This window comes from Falco punctatus (genome assembly GCF_963210335.1).
Source record: "Falco punctatus genome assembly, chromosome: 5".
Lineage (NCBI taxonomy): Eukaryota > Metazoa > Chordata > Aves > Falconiformes > Falconidae > Falco > Falco punctatus.
This window is the reverse complement of record NC_137584.1, coordinates 57153065-57172589: the sequence shown is the minus strand read 5'-3', so window position 1 is coordinate 57172589 and position 19525 is coordinate 57153065. Positions and strand designations below refer to the sequence as shown.

General features: G+C 39.0%; 1 protein-coding gene across 4 annotated transcripts in view; it reads right to left on the bottom strand.

Moving 5' to 3' along the window:
* PTPRK (protein tyrosine phosphatase receptor type K) overlaps window positions 1-19525 on the bottom strand; it is a 414786-nt gene that overhangs the window by 217601 nt on the left and 177660 nt on the right. For all 4 annotated transcript variants that reach the window (XM_080390374.1, XM_080390373.1, XM_080390376.1 and 1 more), the window contains exons 4-5: window positions 7541-7622; window positions 5517-5632 (exon numbers count right to left, since the gene is read on the bottom strand). In XM_080390374.1, the coding sequence (XP_080246500.1) occupies window positions 5517-5632; window positions 7541-7622 (198 nt within the window). The remainder of the gene's footprint in view (window positions 1-5516; window positions 5633-7540; window positions 7623-19525) is intronic.

Below are 19525 nucleotides of genomic sequence, written 5' to 3'. Positions count from 1 at the left end.
GTACCACTGGGAGGTCAGCCCAACTCCATTGTTTTTACAGCAATTTGCATTTTATTTTCCATAATGCTGTTTAATTTCACTTTTTCAATTATTACTCTCAGGCAATTGCTTTAATTATCTGTTATTCCACAAGGAACGACATTTTCCTCTGGCGGAGAGAGGGGCTGCATCAGACCGCATTAACGCTGACAAGCCTCTCCACGGGCGAGAGCGGGGCTGCCTTGCCAGCCTTGGCAGCCCAAGTGGAGCGGCGGTTAGCCAGCACCCACAGCTATTGCTGACAGATTGGCCTGCTCGCCACCACTCTGATGGCAATCTGCACAGGATTACCAGGCATGTATTGAAATTTTAAATGCATGCGGTACCCCCTTTGAATTTCAGATTCGCCCAAGCAAATGGTATCACTGCAGACCGCAGCAGCAAAACACATCCGACTGAAAAGCCAGGACAAGCCGCTTTCCATAATCCAATGCTATGTTAATGCAAAGCTCAGCCATGATGGATGGATTCATTAGTGCTGCAGTTATCGCCATCTGAACCAGGTGCCAAGACATATGGTTTAACAGATGTTGTAGCAAAAAGCTCTATTCTCTGCACTGTGCAAGTGTCCAGTTAAACTGGACATTGATAAGACACTGAAAATCGTATTGGGCTGCTGGGAGCCACAATTGTTCCCAGCTCAGGAAGCTGTTAAACACAGCCTGATTATGCAAAAAACCCGATTACTGTGATATCCCAATTAGATCCACAGAACAAATGCTGGACAATACGTACACTGCTTTCTGAAGTCTTTGTGTACCCAAATGTTATTTATTCTATTCAGTCAATTCTATTTCTCCACTGTCTTAGCAAAGAAATGAAGCTTAAAATGGTAGAAGCTTTCTCCACATTTGGAAAAATCCAAATCAAATGAGAAAACAGATGCCCCCACTCCACCCTTGCATTTTCATGTGTAGAAAGCCCCGTGTGCACTATTCTTTCAAATATTTAATACTTAACACATATCCACCCCAAGCACAGGATTAACATGCATAAGTGACTTGTTCGCAAGGTTATTTACTGACATAACTCCACTGGAATGCATGGCATTTCACAGAGGAAAAACCAGAGTAAAAAAGAGGTCCTATTTATACTAATTCAGCAAATCAACGTGCACAAAGCAGCAAGGTGCATCAAACATTAATAAATCAAAGAATCCTTACTCTTGAAGTGTCTTTTCAAAGAGACAATTCATAGACTTTAGAGAAAAGAAAATCAGCAAAGTAGGCAACAACTATCAATTATGATGTCTATATATGCTATATTCAATCTTCTAAAATTACACACACACACACAAACATGTTCACCTCCTACAGGGAAGAATTTTTCAGCAAGAACTTCTGCTAACTCCTGAAACCTATAAGACAGAGCATATCAAAGCTTAACAGGCAGAAAAGCTACCTTACCACCTTGGGTTTAGAGATTCCTATCACACAACCCAACTGCTGCAGTGTGTACAGTGGCACCAAACTACAGCTGTTGGTATGTGGCATATTGCAGTGGAAATTTTAAGAGGAGGGGAGGAAATACCGAGAAAAAAACTCCACAGCATTACATTCAGAAGGGGATGGGAGGGGAAAAAAAAAACAACCCAAAAAACCCAACAAAACTAAAAACCAAAAAAACCACCACACCAAGACTGCACGTATTTTGGAAACACCATTAATGCTCACCTTAAAAAACTAAGGATTTTGAAACTGTTTTAGAATTTGCTAATAACTGCAGGTCATAAAGAGAATTCTTCAGCTCACAACCATAGTAGATTCAATGGCAGGTTAGGTTGAAAAGGTGAAGAACAAAAAAATGTGATAGCTGCATTTCTATCCTGCTCCCACAGTCACAAAAGGTGTGTTTCAGATCATCTTGTTCAACCAGTTAAATCTCTTTATCTACGCAAATATTTGTTTTGTATTAATGCAGCTGTAATTTTTAAAGACTTGTGTTATCTTTACTGTTTATCTTTCAGTGCCAGAGCTCTGACTGTTCCAGACCTTGGTCCAGTGGGGCTGCAATATGCAGGGTTGGGAGGGAGGGGTATGAAAGGGGACAAGAGATCACATATAATCTAAAGGCAAACAAGAGCAAAATCTGCAGCCGTGAAAGTCAGGAGAAGTTCAATTCAATGTTAATTCCTATTTGTCTGAAATGTTTACAGACATACATTTATAGAAAATTGAGTGGATGAAAAGACTGTCATTACAGCAGTAAACACACAGAAAACTATTGAAATGCTGTGGCTATTTTTATCCATTTTTATTTTCAGACAGGCAAAAGTATGTGGTGTACTTAATTATATATACATTAATAAAAACATAAGCATGGAAATGCGCATGCACATAAATCATCTAGTATATGATCAGGGCTTTTTCCCCAATATCTAAAAAATCAAATAAAATTGAAGTTTACACAGGACACCACAACGAGACATGCTACCAAGAGCCACTTTTACTTCAGATCGTTATAATCTTTCCCTCTTCCCTGCTTTTAACCATACATCCTCATCTTCTTCTACCTGCTGGGACTATGTACATAGGTAATTCAGACATGAATCAAGCTAAAAAAACCACAATAAATAAAAAACAAATCAAAACAAACCCCCACCAAACAGTCCTCCTCATCCCCAACAACAAAAATCCAATTTGGACCAAAATCTTTTTCAGCCAGATCACTTTCCTGAACTGACTTACTGGCAAGCTGCAAAAGCTCCAGCATCATTGCAGAGGCATGAGGAGGCCGAAACCAGTTCACGGTAGCTCACACCAAGCCTGGCTGAAGCAGCTGTGGGACTGCACGACTGAGCACAGAATGCAGTGGTGGCTGGTTTTTTGTTGGTTTTTTTTTCCTCCTGCTGCTGAATATACTGTAGCCCTTCCCTAAAACTGAGGTCTGAGGGAGCCAGAGAGCGCTGGTAGAGCCTGTAAGAAAATCTGTGCCTGCAAATCTCTATTACTTCAGTGTAAGCAAATGAGATCTTACATTATCTCAGACACAAAAAGCCCTAGTATCTCCAATTGGACCTCAGATCTTTCCTTATTAAAGAACGGGTTTTAATAGCAAATTGTTTGCTACTTTTTTATTCTTGTTTTCCAAGGAAGTATCTTTTCTTTTTCAATAAGGATATAACCAAAAGCTATTTTCTCTAACACAGTGTACTTGGAAAGTGTCTTCTCCCCCACTCCTACATTTTTCATTTTTGCACTTTTTTTTTTTCCAATGGCCTTTCTTGTTATGACAAAAATACATTCCTGGAATGTTTCAGCTCAGGGCTCTCAAAAACAATTACTTAGGCATTTGATTTGATCTGCCAGTTCTTCCTTTCTGGGTATCTGGGCTTTATGAATCTCCAGTTTGGTCAAAGGTTAAAGTGAACCTTTTTCAAGTCACACTCTGGAGCCTCACGAGGCACATACATGCCCACCCCATGTTTTAGGGCAACGTATTAAATTCACTATTAGCTGCACATAACTTGCTGTGTTATCTAAGGAAGAGAATTCAGAGAGGGATAGTTGCTGATTCATGCTTATGTTAGGCAAGTAGGATGGAGGGGTGGAATGATGAGGGAGAAAGAAAAAAATGAGTCACCTTTAAATTGGTGAAAATTTGGCACTGTTTAAGGGAGAACAAGAAATGGAACAGAAGTTAAAGTATACAATTTTAGTAGCAAGGTATCTTCAAGAATATCAAGGCACTTCATAAGCACAAGCAAGCAGAGTTATAACCTTAAAGGTACCTTATCTTTCTCACTGTGAGAAACTACCACATCTGTGATAAACAGACCACCTATGAAAGTATATGGAGGGACAAAACATACGTTTTCTGAGTTGCTCTGGCTGCTAACCAGGCTTCTCAGGGGAGTGAAAGTTAGAAAGGATAATCTGTCAAAGTTATCTGATGCCAAGGAGTGAGTGATAGGGAAGATTTCCAGCTGGCTGTCTCCATCGGGCCCTTCTGACCCCATGATCAGCTGCAGGCGGTGCTTCACAGGTTTGCCAGTATGCCTCTATTGCTGTAGTCCTGCCTTTGATAAAGCAAAGCCCAGCTCACCTTCATGTTATGTTCTTAGTGCGCTCTATTTGGCAAGTTTCTGAAATCAAACTCCTCTTCCTCAATGAACGCATTACATGTTTGCTCATTTTAAACAAGTTACTACTCAAAGACATGTAGTACAAATCAGTCCTACTGCTATGATACCTTTTCACTAAATGCAATGCAGTTGCTGCTGGATTTCTGTTCCTTTTTTAATATTGTGGCATATTTGTCCAGTAATACCATTTTGAATACTGGGGTTTTTGTAATCTCATTCTATCTATTAAAAAAATCTCTTTAAATTTTATCTCATGCCTATATGCAACTGTTACTCAAGGTTTGTCAGCTCCACTCTCTATTAAAAGAAAAATCAAATGGATTGAACTGTTTATAGTTCATTTCAGAGTACAATGCTTGCCAAAAAAATAGATTATTTTGAAGTTCTGATTATAGTTCAAAGTACAATGTTTCCCAAAAAGTATTTACTTTACAGTTCTGAAAATTTACTGAAATAAACGCTTTACAAAAACAAAAGTTTTAAAGGGCATATTTAGAAACCATTCTAGAGGACTGTTGGTGCTTAAGTTTTTGTATGAACTAAAGCATATGCATAAAGGTACACATACAACTACAGTGATTATTTTAATCCTTATTAAATGGCAAAAATTTAATTTTTTTTTATGGAGCAATGTGAAACTTTGCCATCCTTCTACTTAACTGGTGGTCTTAACCACATCACAAAACAAAGTGGTTGTTTTGGGGGGATGGTGGTGTTAATGTCTTCTTTCTTCATGGTGTTTTGTTTTTTGTGTTTTGTGTTGGGGTTTTTTTGTTGTTGTTTTTTTTTATGAGAAGGGTTATTTTCTGGTTTTAGTCTTTGCTTAGATTCTAACATACATGCTACTCACAATTACACACAGATAAAAGTTGAAGTCCCTCCTATTACGGAAACAGAGAAAAAGGACATGCAACAGTCCTTTTATGTTGTCCCATTAATTATGCTGCTGAGTAAAACTGCTATGCACACAGAAGTACAGCTACAACCCTCCAGCCACCTGCTTGAACATTAGTTGTAATTTATATGACAAAAATAATCCTCAAAATTTATGACAGCTGTGTTATATCTGCGTTTTACTAGATCCCAAATGCCAATTATCTCCACTTAATGTTAATAAATTTTGATACAGAAGAGCTGGTTTACAAGGAGAGAAGGCCCACAGTACCTTAAAGACCAACGCTCCTCCACTGTCCACACCGGTTGTTCTAATTTTTAATCCAAGTTTTTTAAAATTACAAAATTGATTACAAGTTTCTCCATTTAACAGAGATAAAACTGTATTTAAACTAAATATTTTGCATGCAGTAGGAAAAAAGGCTAAGGAAATTAAATATTTCACCTCCAGAAAGCAGCTTGTCCTCTAGCCAAATAGACTTGCATGAGTTAGCCTTACCTGGAGCCATAACTTGTTATTCACTGCATCTCTCCCCGTAGCGATGCATTGAAACGTAGCATTCTGCCCTGCATTGACCTCTACATCCCCCAGCCTCAAGAAATGTGGAGATTTATCTGCAGAGGGGGAAAACAAAAATTATAAGTAACGCTTATTGCTAAAAAAGGTGCCAGTAACATTATTGTCTCCCTGAAGATGCATATTTTAACTGCCTTTGGCTGAAAAATAGGAACAGAAGAGAGAAAATTATTTGTTTCATCTCTCTTTGAGACGAAAGAGTGCTTTCAGTCCTTTCCCTTCTACTCTGGTGATTCTTCTAACTTTATGTTATACATGAGTTATAATGAAGTCTTTTAAAAATCAAAGCCAAGAGAAGGAGATCAAACACCAGAATGTCAGAAGCACTTTACAAAAATTATTCCAAACACTTTCTATTGTGTGAAACCCAGCATACTGAGAAAAAACCCAATTAACAGGATACTGTTCAGACAGATAGGGGTATACTATTCAGATTATTTGCAATGTAATTCAAAGTCTATTGTTTTACTGTATTATATCATCTGTGCTGTTGAATATAGCATTTCAGGAGCTGACAAATCTATTTCCTGCACTGACAAAGCCCCTAGGAAAGCTCAGTGGCACAACCACCTGAAGGATTTATTAGACATGCTGACAGACACATGAGGAATAGGTACCTTACACAGCTCTCGTCCATTTCTTTCTTAAGAGCTGCTAATGAAAACAGTAGCTGAACTGTTACTTCTTTGTGCTTACTAAAACCCCCAAACAAACAAAAAAGCCAACCATGCAGGAAAAAACAGCAAATTTGAACAAACGTGTTTTCTAAACAAAAAAGATCTTATCTGAACACTGTATCATGCTGATAATCTGCCACCATGGCTGTACCAATTGTCTTTTGTTTTGACACTTAAAAAAAAAAAAAACAAAACACAAAAAAACAAACCACAAAGGTGAAGGGGACACAACAATGCAACCAGCAATAGAAGAAAAGAAAATGAAAGCCAGATACTGAATCTGAGCAGAGCCTTGCTGAATAGAGACATCAGACAGCTGGGCTGGTTGAAATTTGAAGAGGTAACTCACTCAAATATCCTGTAAGCTTGCTAGCCCCTGAGAGCTATGGTCTTAATGGGTTCGGGGTAGAAGAAAACAAAATGTAAGGTTGCCATTGCAACTTTATGAGTTGGCATAGTTTTGCAAATTTGCAGGAGGTAGTTGTTAAAACTTGATGATTTCAGAAAGCAATTAAATTATCAGCCATAGCATACATTACAATGAAATCACATTTTAGAACGGGGAAGTCTGGGTGTCTAGAGGAAGATCAGAAGAATTTAATAGAGTCAAATTACCAAAAAACAATGTGGTAACAAATGACAGAAATGCACAGTAATAATTTCTTCCTCACAACTTTTTATTTGTAGAATATTCTCTTTATCGCAACTTGTGTTTGCATGTATGTAATTCTTCACCAGGATTAAGCAGGGAAAGGCAAACAAATGCCTGAAGTCTGTCCACAAGAAACAAAACAGCAAACAACAAAACCCAATCCTTCAGTAATTTAATAGCCAGATGCCTTTTTTTTTTTCTTTTATCTGTTGTATCTGTTTGAGGGAAGGAGGGGGAAAAAAACAAAAGAGAGAAAGAAGAACAAAGCCATGAAATCTGATAAACTTACTACATGCATCTGTCAATTCAGTTTTCTTTAATCAGTGAGTATACACATTAACACCCATTTTGATCATGTACACTGACTACAGTATGACTAAAAAGATACTGAAGAATTTCTGCTTTTGTACTCCTGTATACTTCATTTCTGGCAGCAAAGATTTTACCCAGGTAAATCACTATTGCAACACTACATTTTCCCCTGGAAACTGCAACAAAAATACTATTGAAAGAACAAAGAACATCAGTGATAAAGTGATGAAAACTCAGCAGTCTACAATGATATCAAATATGTCCTGAAAAGACAGAGAAAAATGCAGCTCTTAATCATTACTTACCACAAGGGTAACTCAGAACCTGGATGTCATCAATGGCAATGTAGCCATTTCTCCCATCTGAGACTTCAGCTTCAAATATTACCTGTCAAAATGAAAGAAAAAATGTTTGCAACACTCATTTCTACAGAATTCCCACAGTGGCAAGCGTGTAGATATAAGACACATTGCCTTTTTCATTTAGTTGAAGTTCCTACAAGGTTTGACGACTGAATGGAATATTTATTATTCAATGTATTGCAGTTCCATACCATTCATATACATGACTTTCTTTGGATTTGCTGCTTATGGCACACCAGAAAAGCATGTTTATTACCTCAATTAACAGCATACTGCTTTCACTCTGCTAAATGTATAAACATGATTCAATTCTGGAAAAAATGCCATTACTTTCACACAGATTCAACATCACAGCACACAACTGATCAGCCAATTTTAACAAAATTTATATTCTTGTCAGGGGTCACAGCATAGTCCAAAGTCTCCTGTAACCTTCTGCAGCGTAATTGCACAGGAAAAAACGCAGCAGCACAGAAATAGTGCAGCACTCCCCAGTGGCAACGAAAAGAACAGCTGTAGCACGAGATTTATGTAGTAGTCGTGAACTTCAGTCTTCATTCTGGAAAGGCAATGGGGAAATTGCTGTCTGAAGGAAAAGTAGAGAGTGCCTTCACATCCACCTTCTTGTCCCACCCCAAATGGGCAGTAACCACAAAGAGTTGATCTTGGAGTGCTCCAGAGCACAGAGCTGTCTTTTGGTACTGATGCTGCAAAATAATGCCAGCTGACCAGAACACGTTTATTGTCGAGATCCATGCTTCATTGTATGCACGAAAAGAGGCAGAATATAATGACAGTAAAAGGAAAACAGAAGAAAAAAGGATAAGAGATGAAGCATGAATGTCTAAACTAAAAGGAATATATGAAAGAGGAAAGCATATGGGTAAAGACTGAGTCAAGTAATATGATACAAACTTGCAGTCGTGACTGCCCAAAATAACTGTCTGTTGGGGTCTTCTGTGCAAGACAGGCTTAGAGCAAGTCAGCTGCTCTATACATAAACCTTTTCAAGCACTTTCATTTCCCATTCCTGGGGACAATGTAAGGGAGCAGCAAAGGCAGTGGATTAACAACCCAATGTTCCTGCAGGTGAGTGGGAGAACGCTGTCTCCATCAAGCACTTTCTCAGGTCTTCTTACTAGGGGATCTGCATGGCACCTTGCTAGGAAGTAATGACAACTGCATTCTTCTGTCTCAAGGGAGTACTGGGAGCAAGCAGCTCCCACCTCTGTCCAGAGCTCCTTTGGGACCTGAGAATTCATAAAAAGTACCCTCTTTGGCAAGACACCTGGCATTCACACAGCTTGGCTCTGAATGCTGCACCAGGAACGCATCTGTGTGCATATGCTCCACTCGCTACATTTCCTTACCCTTACATCCCACCCAGACACAAAGCACATTTTATCTTCCCACCAAAGGAGACAGGGATCCCAGGTTGTCTGTTTATACTCAGAACTAGTTCCACAACCTCAAAGAGTGAAAAAGTAAGGAAAACTTTCAAGGAAAGGTGGATATGGGGATGTTCATGATGTGGTTCACAGGGTCACACAACTTGTGCTCTAAGTACAGAAAGAGGAAGCCTGTGGAGCAAAATATATACTTGGGCAGCACCAGGCTACAATCCCTCTTCTGACCTCTCCAAAAGTTCTGCAATTCTTTCCCCATCCCACCCCTCCCCCCCCTTTTAATTTTATGTGCACCTCAATATATTTAAGTTGCAGAAACCATTTAATTCTCTACTTCCTCATCCTGCCTTGGCCAACAACAGCTTGAAAGAAAAGAATTTAGTGTCTGGGGGTCCTACCTACACTCCCTTGACTAATGACATCTCTGAACAGAGCACTATTTGACAATGTCCACCAGCTCCTCAAGCATCTTCAGAGAGCCGGCTGTCATTCCCAGTAAGGAACATCACCATGAATATCTTCAATTCTTGAATAATTTGGATTAATTTTTAAATGCTTGTCTGGTGTGGAAGACTAACAACTCAGTAAAAACTAAATATTATATTTAAAGTCTTTCTGACAGACCAATTTTTGTACAGCGCAATACAGTTCTACCACATACACAAACTCTGAAAACACTTTGCTTCTCAAAGTCCAGATAAGAAGTCTGAGCATCAGTGTTAAGAACTGGACTCTGAATTGTGCTGTTATTAATTCATTTGTAAATAAATTATATTCAATTTCCACTGAAGCTTGACCTCATGTAAGTGTGTTCTTCCCTTGGATGCTGATATCTTCTTGCACCAGGGGCAGAGGGGAGAAAGTTACCTTTCTTGGGACAGATCTGGGAATGAATTTGCTTGGGTTTTTTATACCTCTTCCAGATTAATTTAATTAATTCCCACCCTCCAAGAGTAGGAAGTTATCAGAAGTTATCAAAAAAGAGAAGTTCACAGGAGAGAGTGAGATTAAGGCATGGAGATCCATGAGTAGGAAAAAAACAACACAGCACAACAAAACAAAAAAAAATATGAAGAAATACAGAAATGTAAGAAGCCTACAAAGTGTTATAACGAGCAACGTTGATCAGGTAAATAAAGGAAAAATAAAGCAATTAAAAAACCAGATATATTAGAGAGTTGAGATTTCATATATGTAATGCTAAAATATTTTTATTTACATTCATAACTGGTATAAATACAGCTATGAAGCATTCATAACTATAGAGACTTTAAAGCAAAAGGTGCAGCTCAGTTAAAAAAAATTCTTATCAGGCTTTAATTTGATAACATCTGTTCACATTTAAAAGGGGAAATGGAAGAAGAGAATTGTGTATAGATGCAAACAGCAATTTAAAATGCTGACAAGTCAGACCAGAACCTGAGGTAGTTCTTTTCCTCACATATGCACACACTGCTTCCGAGAAAAAACAGACTATTGGGCTATTCCTTTCACCAGAGAAGGTTTATCCCAACAAGACACCGGTGCTCTGGGAGTGAATCCTGCACTTGGCCTGCACTGCTGTTCAGTTTACAGTCCTAGAAAGAATGGCTTAAATATTTTCATTTTAGCTGGAAAATAATTCAGATTATCACTCTAGCCAGGAAATATTAGTTGTCTGTGCAACTGTAAATGTCCTTCCCGTTATTACAATTTAATTGCATGCTCATCTAGTGCACTTCTGAGAGATGCCTGCCTCCCTTAATGGAGAGACTGTTTTGGGGGATGAATTGGGCTTGCACAGAACAGGGCTGTGGAGACGGCTATCCTGTCTCGTTTGTACCAGCATCACCACAATGAATGAGAATGGAAAATGCTGAATAGCTCAGGTAACTCAAATGCTACTGAGGAGAATTAGATTTGATCCCTGAATTTTCTACACAGTTCAAAGGTGATACTCCAAAATTTAGTTACTTCTCCAAATTAATGCCATGTCCTTGTTCATGAAGCACCTCCATTCAGATGCAAATGAAGTATCAGGGTCAGAACTCTTTGAACTGGACATGCTCCTACGTAATTAGCCAACCCTAATGCATCATTTGTCCATTTCCCCCCTAAAATCATGCAAGCTTTTAGTGAATGCAGTACCATTCGGGAAAAATCCATGGGTTTCCTACTGGCAGCATTAAGAGCCATTTCCATTTGTCTGTTTTGTACCTGGCTTCCTTCAACGACCCAAGTAAGTAACAAATTAATCCCAATCATCTTGCTATATTAGTCACAACTTTGTAGACCTCTACTGTATGTCCCCAAGTAATATTGCCTCACATTTGAAGAGGCCCAGATTATTCAATCAATCTTGTATAGAAACCATTCCCTATTCTTTCATTATCCTTCTCTAAAGCTCTTTCTAACCATGCTATATTCTTTGAAGATAACAAGAGCAGAGCTGGCACAGAGTAACCAAGCTGTGGGTGAGACATAATTTATACAACAGCATAATACCATTATCTAATTTATACCAAATTTCCTTAACCACTCTTAACACTTCATTTACTTTTTTTGACCATCACTGGGCTCTAAGCTGATATTTTTATGAACCACGATCATGCTGCAGAGTGCCAATGGCAAGCTCAGAGTCCATCGTTCTGCGTGTGAAATCAGGATTTTATGCACTGTGCATTGTTTTGTATCTTATTATCGACACTAAAACGTGCCTGCTACTTTACTGCAAATCATTCACAGTTGGTGATACTGTAATGGTCCTTCTACAGGTCCTCAAAACCACATAATGTCCTTGCTATTCCAAAGCAGTTTGCACCTACAAACTTCTGTCTTCACACTGTTCTCTGGCCCCCACTCTGGTACCTTATGAACATGTTGAAAGGCAAAAATCTCTGCAGAACGCCTTGGTGGCTACTTCTGGACATGTCGAGAATTTATTCCTACTTTCATTTTTCATCTTAAATGATTATTTATCTATGGAAGTATCTTTCTTCTCACACAATAGCAGCTTAGCTTCACTACAAGCTTTTGTTGAAGGACATGGTCAAAAGCCTTTTGGAAACCTAATTAGCCTGTATCAAAGCAAATCACTCATTTATATGCTTGCTGACCCCTCTAAAGGGCTCCAAGGTTGAGAATTAAGTGTATGACATGCAACATACAGAAAAAGGGGGGTGGGGGTGGAAAGGAAGTATCTGATTGTTTTGTGTCAAGCACTGCAAAACAGCACATACTTCGTTTTAACATCTGAGCTCCAAGATGCAGATTATGCCGATCACTCTTCACCTAATATTGTTGCAGAAATAAATGTTTGTGAACAACTTAAATAGTCAACAGTATTTGACTGCAACGGAAAAAGTAGGAATTATTACAGCAGAGACCACTAAAGGATTTAGTTGCTGAAGTTTAATGCTTAAGAAATACTCAAATCTTCACACTTCTACACAGACCTAAAATTGCATCCTGTAATCACCATGAAGACTGAGCTGCACTTTCAGGAATACACAAAATATACATCTTCACCGAATTCTTAATTCTTGTCAGGATCCAAAAGTGTATCCTCATTACTAGCTCAACTGAGTCACTGATCAAAGCAAGCATTTCCAAAGAATACTTACTTAGTCAATTAAGAACAAAATGTGGCCAGGAAAGAGGGAGACCAATTGTGTAGCCCAAAGCCTACCCTTAGACCATAAGTCTCCCTACATTTTGTAAAAGCTGGGTTTTTGTAAACTATAAACCACTGTCACCAAGCATGGTATTTTCAGTACAGCTTGAGACCTTTCCTTGTCCTTCCCCTGCTTGCCTAGTTCTGACTACTCGTGGTACTGAAGAAGGTGAGAATCTTCCGTAGTTCTGACAGTAGTCACGTCAGACCATCACATATATAAAGCAAACATTAAAAGGTTTAGTTACAACAGAAATGTAGTGTTTCACTTCCTTTTTTTTCCCTGTTAGGCTCTAATACACATAATTAGAGAGATATTAAAAGACATTTGAGATGGAAATAGGAAAAAAAATAAATAGTTATATCTTGTAATTTCTCTAGATCATTCAACTTGCAACACATCTCTGTTCAGCTATAGGAGGGGGTCCACTGGTTTAATTATCTGAAATCAAATCTGTAAATACATCAGTTCCAAGGTTTGGTGGAAAGGTGTATTAGAGAGCTATAAGCAAACAGAAGGTATCATGTCTGTGAAACTGCAGTGCAAAAACTCCCTACAAACTCAACAACAAGAACACCAAAACTTCAACTAGAGTCCAGAATTACTGGAAACTTTGTGCTCTTCCCTCACTGTTCCAGTATGCATAACCCTGATGCTGTGCATCTTGATCTATTTTTGGCACCTCCCACAATTTCTATTCAACTTGTGAATAAAACAAAAGAAGAATACATTACTTAGAAAAAATAAATTATTAAAAATGTTTTCTTTTTATATTCTTACGAAAGACTTTAACACTTCACATCTGCTGAGGTTAAATAGTAGAACTCTGCCGCTTCTTTTGGTTCTTTCTCATATACACCTCCTTCACTGATTCATTTTAATTTTTGTGAAAGCACAGTAGGATGACTCCAAGTATACTTGAACCTAATATTTGGTGGTGGTGCAGCTCTCCCCCTTCTCTGGGCTGTCCTATGACCTCAGGAGCTGCTGGCTATGCCTTGGTGCCAGCTTCAGTGAGTCCAACAGCCAAGCACCCCTTGGCTGATGAGCAGCTCTTGCTCAGTTAAGGTGGATAACAGCACTGCCTGTACTGGGAACTGTCAGCTCGACACCCTGAGGGATGAGTTGGGCAGTTGAGCACCCCTCGACTGTACCAGTAACTCCTACTCAACTGAGGCAGAGAATGGCACTGCCTACGCTGGAACTCCTGTTAATTGGTCAAAGCAGAAAAGAAGAATGGAAATAATCAGTTATTCCCTGACAACCCTGGAATGTTCTCACCAGATCACAGCCTGAGTGACAACAAAGTGGAAAAATACATTGTTCCTGGAATTTTGTAGAAAATTATCAGGTCAGCTTGCAGTTGGGATGGAAATTTGCTGATGACTGAAGCCAATGATCTTACAGCCTTATAAAGAGCAGTCCTAAAAGTGAGACTTTTTTGAGTTCTGGGCAGCAGTGGGCTGTGGCCAGCATCACTCTGTGAGCGAGACGCCGCTCAGAGCTCAAACACCAGTAAATCAGTGGTACTGGGGGACTGCCAGTGAAAGCCGACAGCAGGGCCTGGGCTGCTACCCCTGCTCCTCAAGGCTCAACCCGTCGCCCACTGGGGAAAGCAAAGGCATAACACGTGAGTATTTCACTGAACTCGAGGGCAAACTTTCAGTAGGTATTACCTTTGCTGTAATATATATTGCAAACTTGAAATAGTTGGGTTAATTATGTAATTTTTTGATATGAAACCAATTAATTTCCTGCTAAAATCTTAAGAAATGTTAATAAACTTTCTTCCCGCCCTCCTCCCACCTTTAGATCTAATCCACTGTCCAAGTCTGAGACAAGGAATTGATCCAGCCACTCCTAAATGCTGTGAGAGTTTAGAAAGCAAGGGGGTCTACTCTGAACCTTGTGACTCAGCGGGAGGATCTCCTTTACCTTTTATAACTTTGATCTTTATGAACGTTTCTATCTACCTTTAGTTTAATTTGATTTTAACTTGATATATCTCTGTGCATTTACTCCATGTAATAAGTAACAGAGTCTTGCCATCAAATCTTGTGTAGTTGTACTTCCACACATTCATATTAAAGCTATTTCCCTTAAACTCTTCAGTGATCATTCTTTAAACTCTTTAACCTACCACACCTTTTGTGACATACTTACACTAGAATTGTTTAAGGCTAAACAGCACGTAGAGGCAAGTTCGTTTTGTAGTAAAATAACTTTCTGCAAATGAAAAGCCATGAACAGCAAGACCAGCTATACATAAGATAAAACACTAATGAATCATTCACTGACAAGTTTCTATCTATCTAATTCTATCCAATGTTTTTGCAGTGAAGGCATTTTATAATACTAAAGCAAAGTTTTTACTTAGCAAGAAACTAAAAATTAATATAAACATGGAAATAGCATCATGTTACAAAAGAAATACTTAATTGAAGCTAGCTGAAAGGGACAGCTAAATCAATTTTTACCTAACAAAAATGTTGTTGACATAATAAAAAGCATTTCCCTTGTGAAAGTTATAGATAATTTTTCTGAACTAATTCAGAAATCATGAAAACATAATTACTTCCATTCAAATAGTTAAGTAATGCTGTGAGGCAGCCTTTGCTGCCGACAGGACCCAGGAGAATTTCCAACACAGCAACTCAAACACTTGGGTGAAAATTTTGGGATCTCAATTCTGCCAAGGCAGCTAACACCTCATTATAGTTCTTTTTTCCTCAATAACACACCTCCTGGGATTGAAAACCAAAGGAGTTAAGGCTATCTTGTCATTAGTATCCCTACCAGCAGAGCTGGTCAGCTCACAGATTCCTCAACCATCGCAGTCACCCGCAGGAAAGCCTGACAGACAGACCTTTTCTCATCCTCAAATTCCTATTTAAGGTCTACCCAACATACTCCCAAGATTCACCTCAGTTCGCACTCTCTGGTGAGGAACCACCCAGAAAACATGTTTATCAAGGGTCCCAAATGGTAACGGTTCAGCGAATTCATTATTTCTAAGCGAGCTAGCTCCACTACTCAATTCCCAGGGGAGGGGGATGGGGGAACTGGAATGGGGCGCAGGGAAAAACCCAACCACCCCAACCCTGAAACTGTCTCTTCACACGTAAGCAAGAACTGTAGGTGAGCTTTAGTTGAGCTACACCATTTAAACACAAGAGGAGTTAGTAACAATATTATACTTCAATGACATACATGTTGCAGGAAAAAAACAGAATTAAAATGAAGCATAAAAAACCTTTGAAAAGGCCTGTATGACACAGTTATCTGATGAGGAGGAAGCTAGAGACTAGACACAGTGACCCTGGAGACCCCTATGTTAGTTAGGAACACCAGGAAAATCCTTGCATCCTTCCACTTATCTGTGATCACTTCTCTCCAATTGCTTACGCCAAATGTTTCTAAGCTAATGCCTAGAAAACATCTTGATGAAACACCACACAGAAAAGTTACAGCTGCTCTGGCTTTGGAGCAGTGGTAGTTCATCAAAAACCTACCCTGCTCTTGATTAACTAAGCTGAAGAAAAAAAAAAACTTACATAGTTTGTGAACACAAGATCTTCAATAAACCAAAACAGTTGTTTAAGCGTGAAAGCTCTTAAATGATTGAGATTTAAAAATAATAAGACTGCATGCAAAGGCAAGACTTTTAACTATGGGAAACATAAACCTTGATAGCATTGTAGATCATGATGTTTAAATGCTAAAACTGGGACAGTAGCCGTAAGAGACAAGTTAAGAATCAATATGAAATACTTAATGCTTCACTTATTTTTGTGATAGACTCAGAATGTACTTTCCAGTAGACAGATGCAGTCCTTTTGAACACGGGTAGTTACTAGAAAACACAGCAGTACAAGTCTGGCATGATGCCACGTACTTTTCTAAACCTAGAGGAGAGGTCAGTCCTTTATCACTTCCAGTGACCCTTGCAAATTCTCTACCATGTGAGAAATTTTATCTATTTTTTTTTAATATGCTGCATCTCAAACCAAATATATTCCCAGCCAAATTACTGATACATTTGAAGACACATAGTAATGATAACCATTATCCTTTAAAGTAATATCTGCATTAATAATATATAGATAAATAAAATTCTCAGTTTTCTAACCACAGGATCTTTTCTATATTCAATCCAAAGACAAAAAAAAAAAAAAACCACCCAAAAAACCCCAAACACCAAAACAACACACAAAAAACCCAAACCCAACAACACAAAAAATAAAAATCCACAAAAAAACCCAAAACCAAAAATGAAAACAACTTAATAGGACTAGACTACAAAGAACTGCAAAAAACAAGCCAAGCAGGGCAGACTAAAAACAGCAGACAAAATTCATTGGGGCATGTTGCATGCTACATATTGCTTTCTAAAGCAACTGTTTCCAGTCCGTATCAGAGAAAAATATCTAAAATTTTGTATTTTCATAACAGCAGCCAAAACAATCTGAAGCACCTATGCAGAGACTCCAATCCATATCCTTGCATTTCCTTGCTCTAGAAAAAGATGGTGCTTAAAATATTTTTAGTTTCAGCAATCACCAATCAGGGTACTGACAGGCACCTTGCTTCCTTTCCTCTCCTTTTTCTCTTCTGCTCCTCCATAATAAAACTCACGTGAGCTATAACTGAAGCTTTCACACTCTGCCACTTCTTCCAAAAGGGTTCACATTCAGCCTGCTTGCTCCCAGAAAGGAATTAAAGTATAAAAATACACAGTGAGAAGATACAAGAATGATTGTTCATTCAAATTCTAAGGGGTCTATTCACATCAGAATGCAGAAGAATACGAGCTTTTTTTCAGAAAATAAAATAGTACCTAGGATATTTCAGAGACATATCTTGACAAAAATACTTTAAAAAGATATTTTTTAAAAGCCCTGAGCATAAGCTTTTCCTGATATGAGAACAGAGAACAGCTGCAAGCAGAATTCAGTGGCCAAAGACATCCAGTAGTTCTAAATTACAACAGTTGCTAGCATCAGGAAAGAAGTAAATTGGAAAAAAAAATAAAAAATAAAAAAATGGCAAAACCACACAGTATCTCCTAATTCTGTGTCACCACGAACAGTACGGAATAACGTCAACACATCTTCAACTCAGGAAAGTTAGGACAAACTATGTTCTAATGCAAGTGAAGGGCACTAAGATATTTAATAAATGCATATCAAATAATGCCAAGGAAAAAAAAAATTAAAAAGTCAACTCAAAGTAACAGACAGGTTATGTCAAACTGTACTGTGGAGACATTCATCAGCACCTGCCTACACCAATACTGAAACTAGCACTGTTTGTGTAGAAAATTATTCTGACATGTTCTTTCCAAACTGTACTTCAAGATGCAACAGCAGTAGTTCTATCCACAAATTCTGTATACCACCCTATTTCATCTTCTCTATTTTTGCATTAATCACAACACATTGGTGCTGGGCAAACGCAAATGACAACAGCCATCTGTCCAAACAGCTCATGTCTAAAGACTGAGGAGGTATGATATCAAAACATTTCCTTGCTCTCAGCCTTGTACGATATCCACTAAGCTGAACTGAATCTGGCAGAGCTCAAGCTGGCAAGAGATGTCAAGGGCAACAAGAAAGACTTCTGTAAGTATATAGCAAAAGGAAGACTAGGGAAAATGTTGGTTTGCTACTAAATGGGAGAAGGGACAAGGGCCCTGCTAAAACTGAAATACTGATTGCCTTCATAACCTCAGTCTTTGCTAGCAAGATCAACCTTCAGAAATCCAAGGACCCAGAGACCAAGAGGAAAGTCTGGAGCACGGAAGACATGCTTGAGGACCAGCGTATACTGGGGGCCACCCAGATGGGAAGCAGTTGACAGAAAAAGACCTGGGGGTCCTGGTAGACACCATGTTGAACATGAGCGAGCAAAGTGTCCTTGTGGCAAAGAAAGCTAATGGTATCCTGGGCTGCATAAGATAAAGTGTTGCTAGTGGGCTGAGGGAGGTGATCCTTTCCCTCTACTCAGCACTGCTGAGGCCACACATGGAGGGCTGGGTCCACTGCTGAGCTCCCCAGTACAAGAGACATGAACATACTGGATAGAGTCCAGTGAAGGGACCACAAAGATGATGAAGCGACTGGAACACCTCTCCTGTGAGGAAAGGCTGAGAGAGCTGGGACCAGTCAGCCTGGAGAAGAGGAGGCTCAGGGAGATTCCATCAGTATGTATAAATACCTGAAGGGAGGGTGCAAAGAGGACAGAGCCAGGCTCTTTTCAGTGGTGCCCAGTGCCAGTATCAGAGGCAATGAACACAAACTGAAACATGGCACGTTCCCTCCAAACATCAGGAAACACTCTTTACTATGAAGGTGACCAAGCACCGGCACAGGTTGCCCAGGGAGGTTATGGAGTCTCCATCCTTGAAGATATTCAAAAGCCATGTGGACACGGTCCTGGGCAGCTAGATCTAGGTGGTCCTGCTTCAGCAGGAGAGCTGGACCAAATAACCTCCAGAAGTACCTTCAACCATGACCATTCTGTGGTTTTGTGAAACTGTTGACCCCCAAAATCATTTGATTTCACTGATATTAAATAAAAGGCTGATATTCCTTCCAGACATTCGCTGCAGCTTGGATTGCATATAACCCCTTTCTCTTTAGAAAGTGTAAATAGAAAATTTTCATGTATGCATTTTACAATTATTAATACTTCCTAGATCTATTCTGCCAGAATGCCAGCCCCTGACTAATACCTGCTCATTTAGGATAATTCCTGCTGATGAATAATTTGTGGGGTGATAGAAGCACTATTTGTATAAGCCAACTGGACTACCAAACTCAGAAATGTTTGCTATTCCATTACACTAAAACCTAGTAAAAACATGGTAT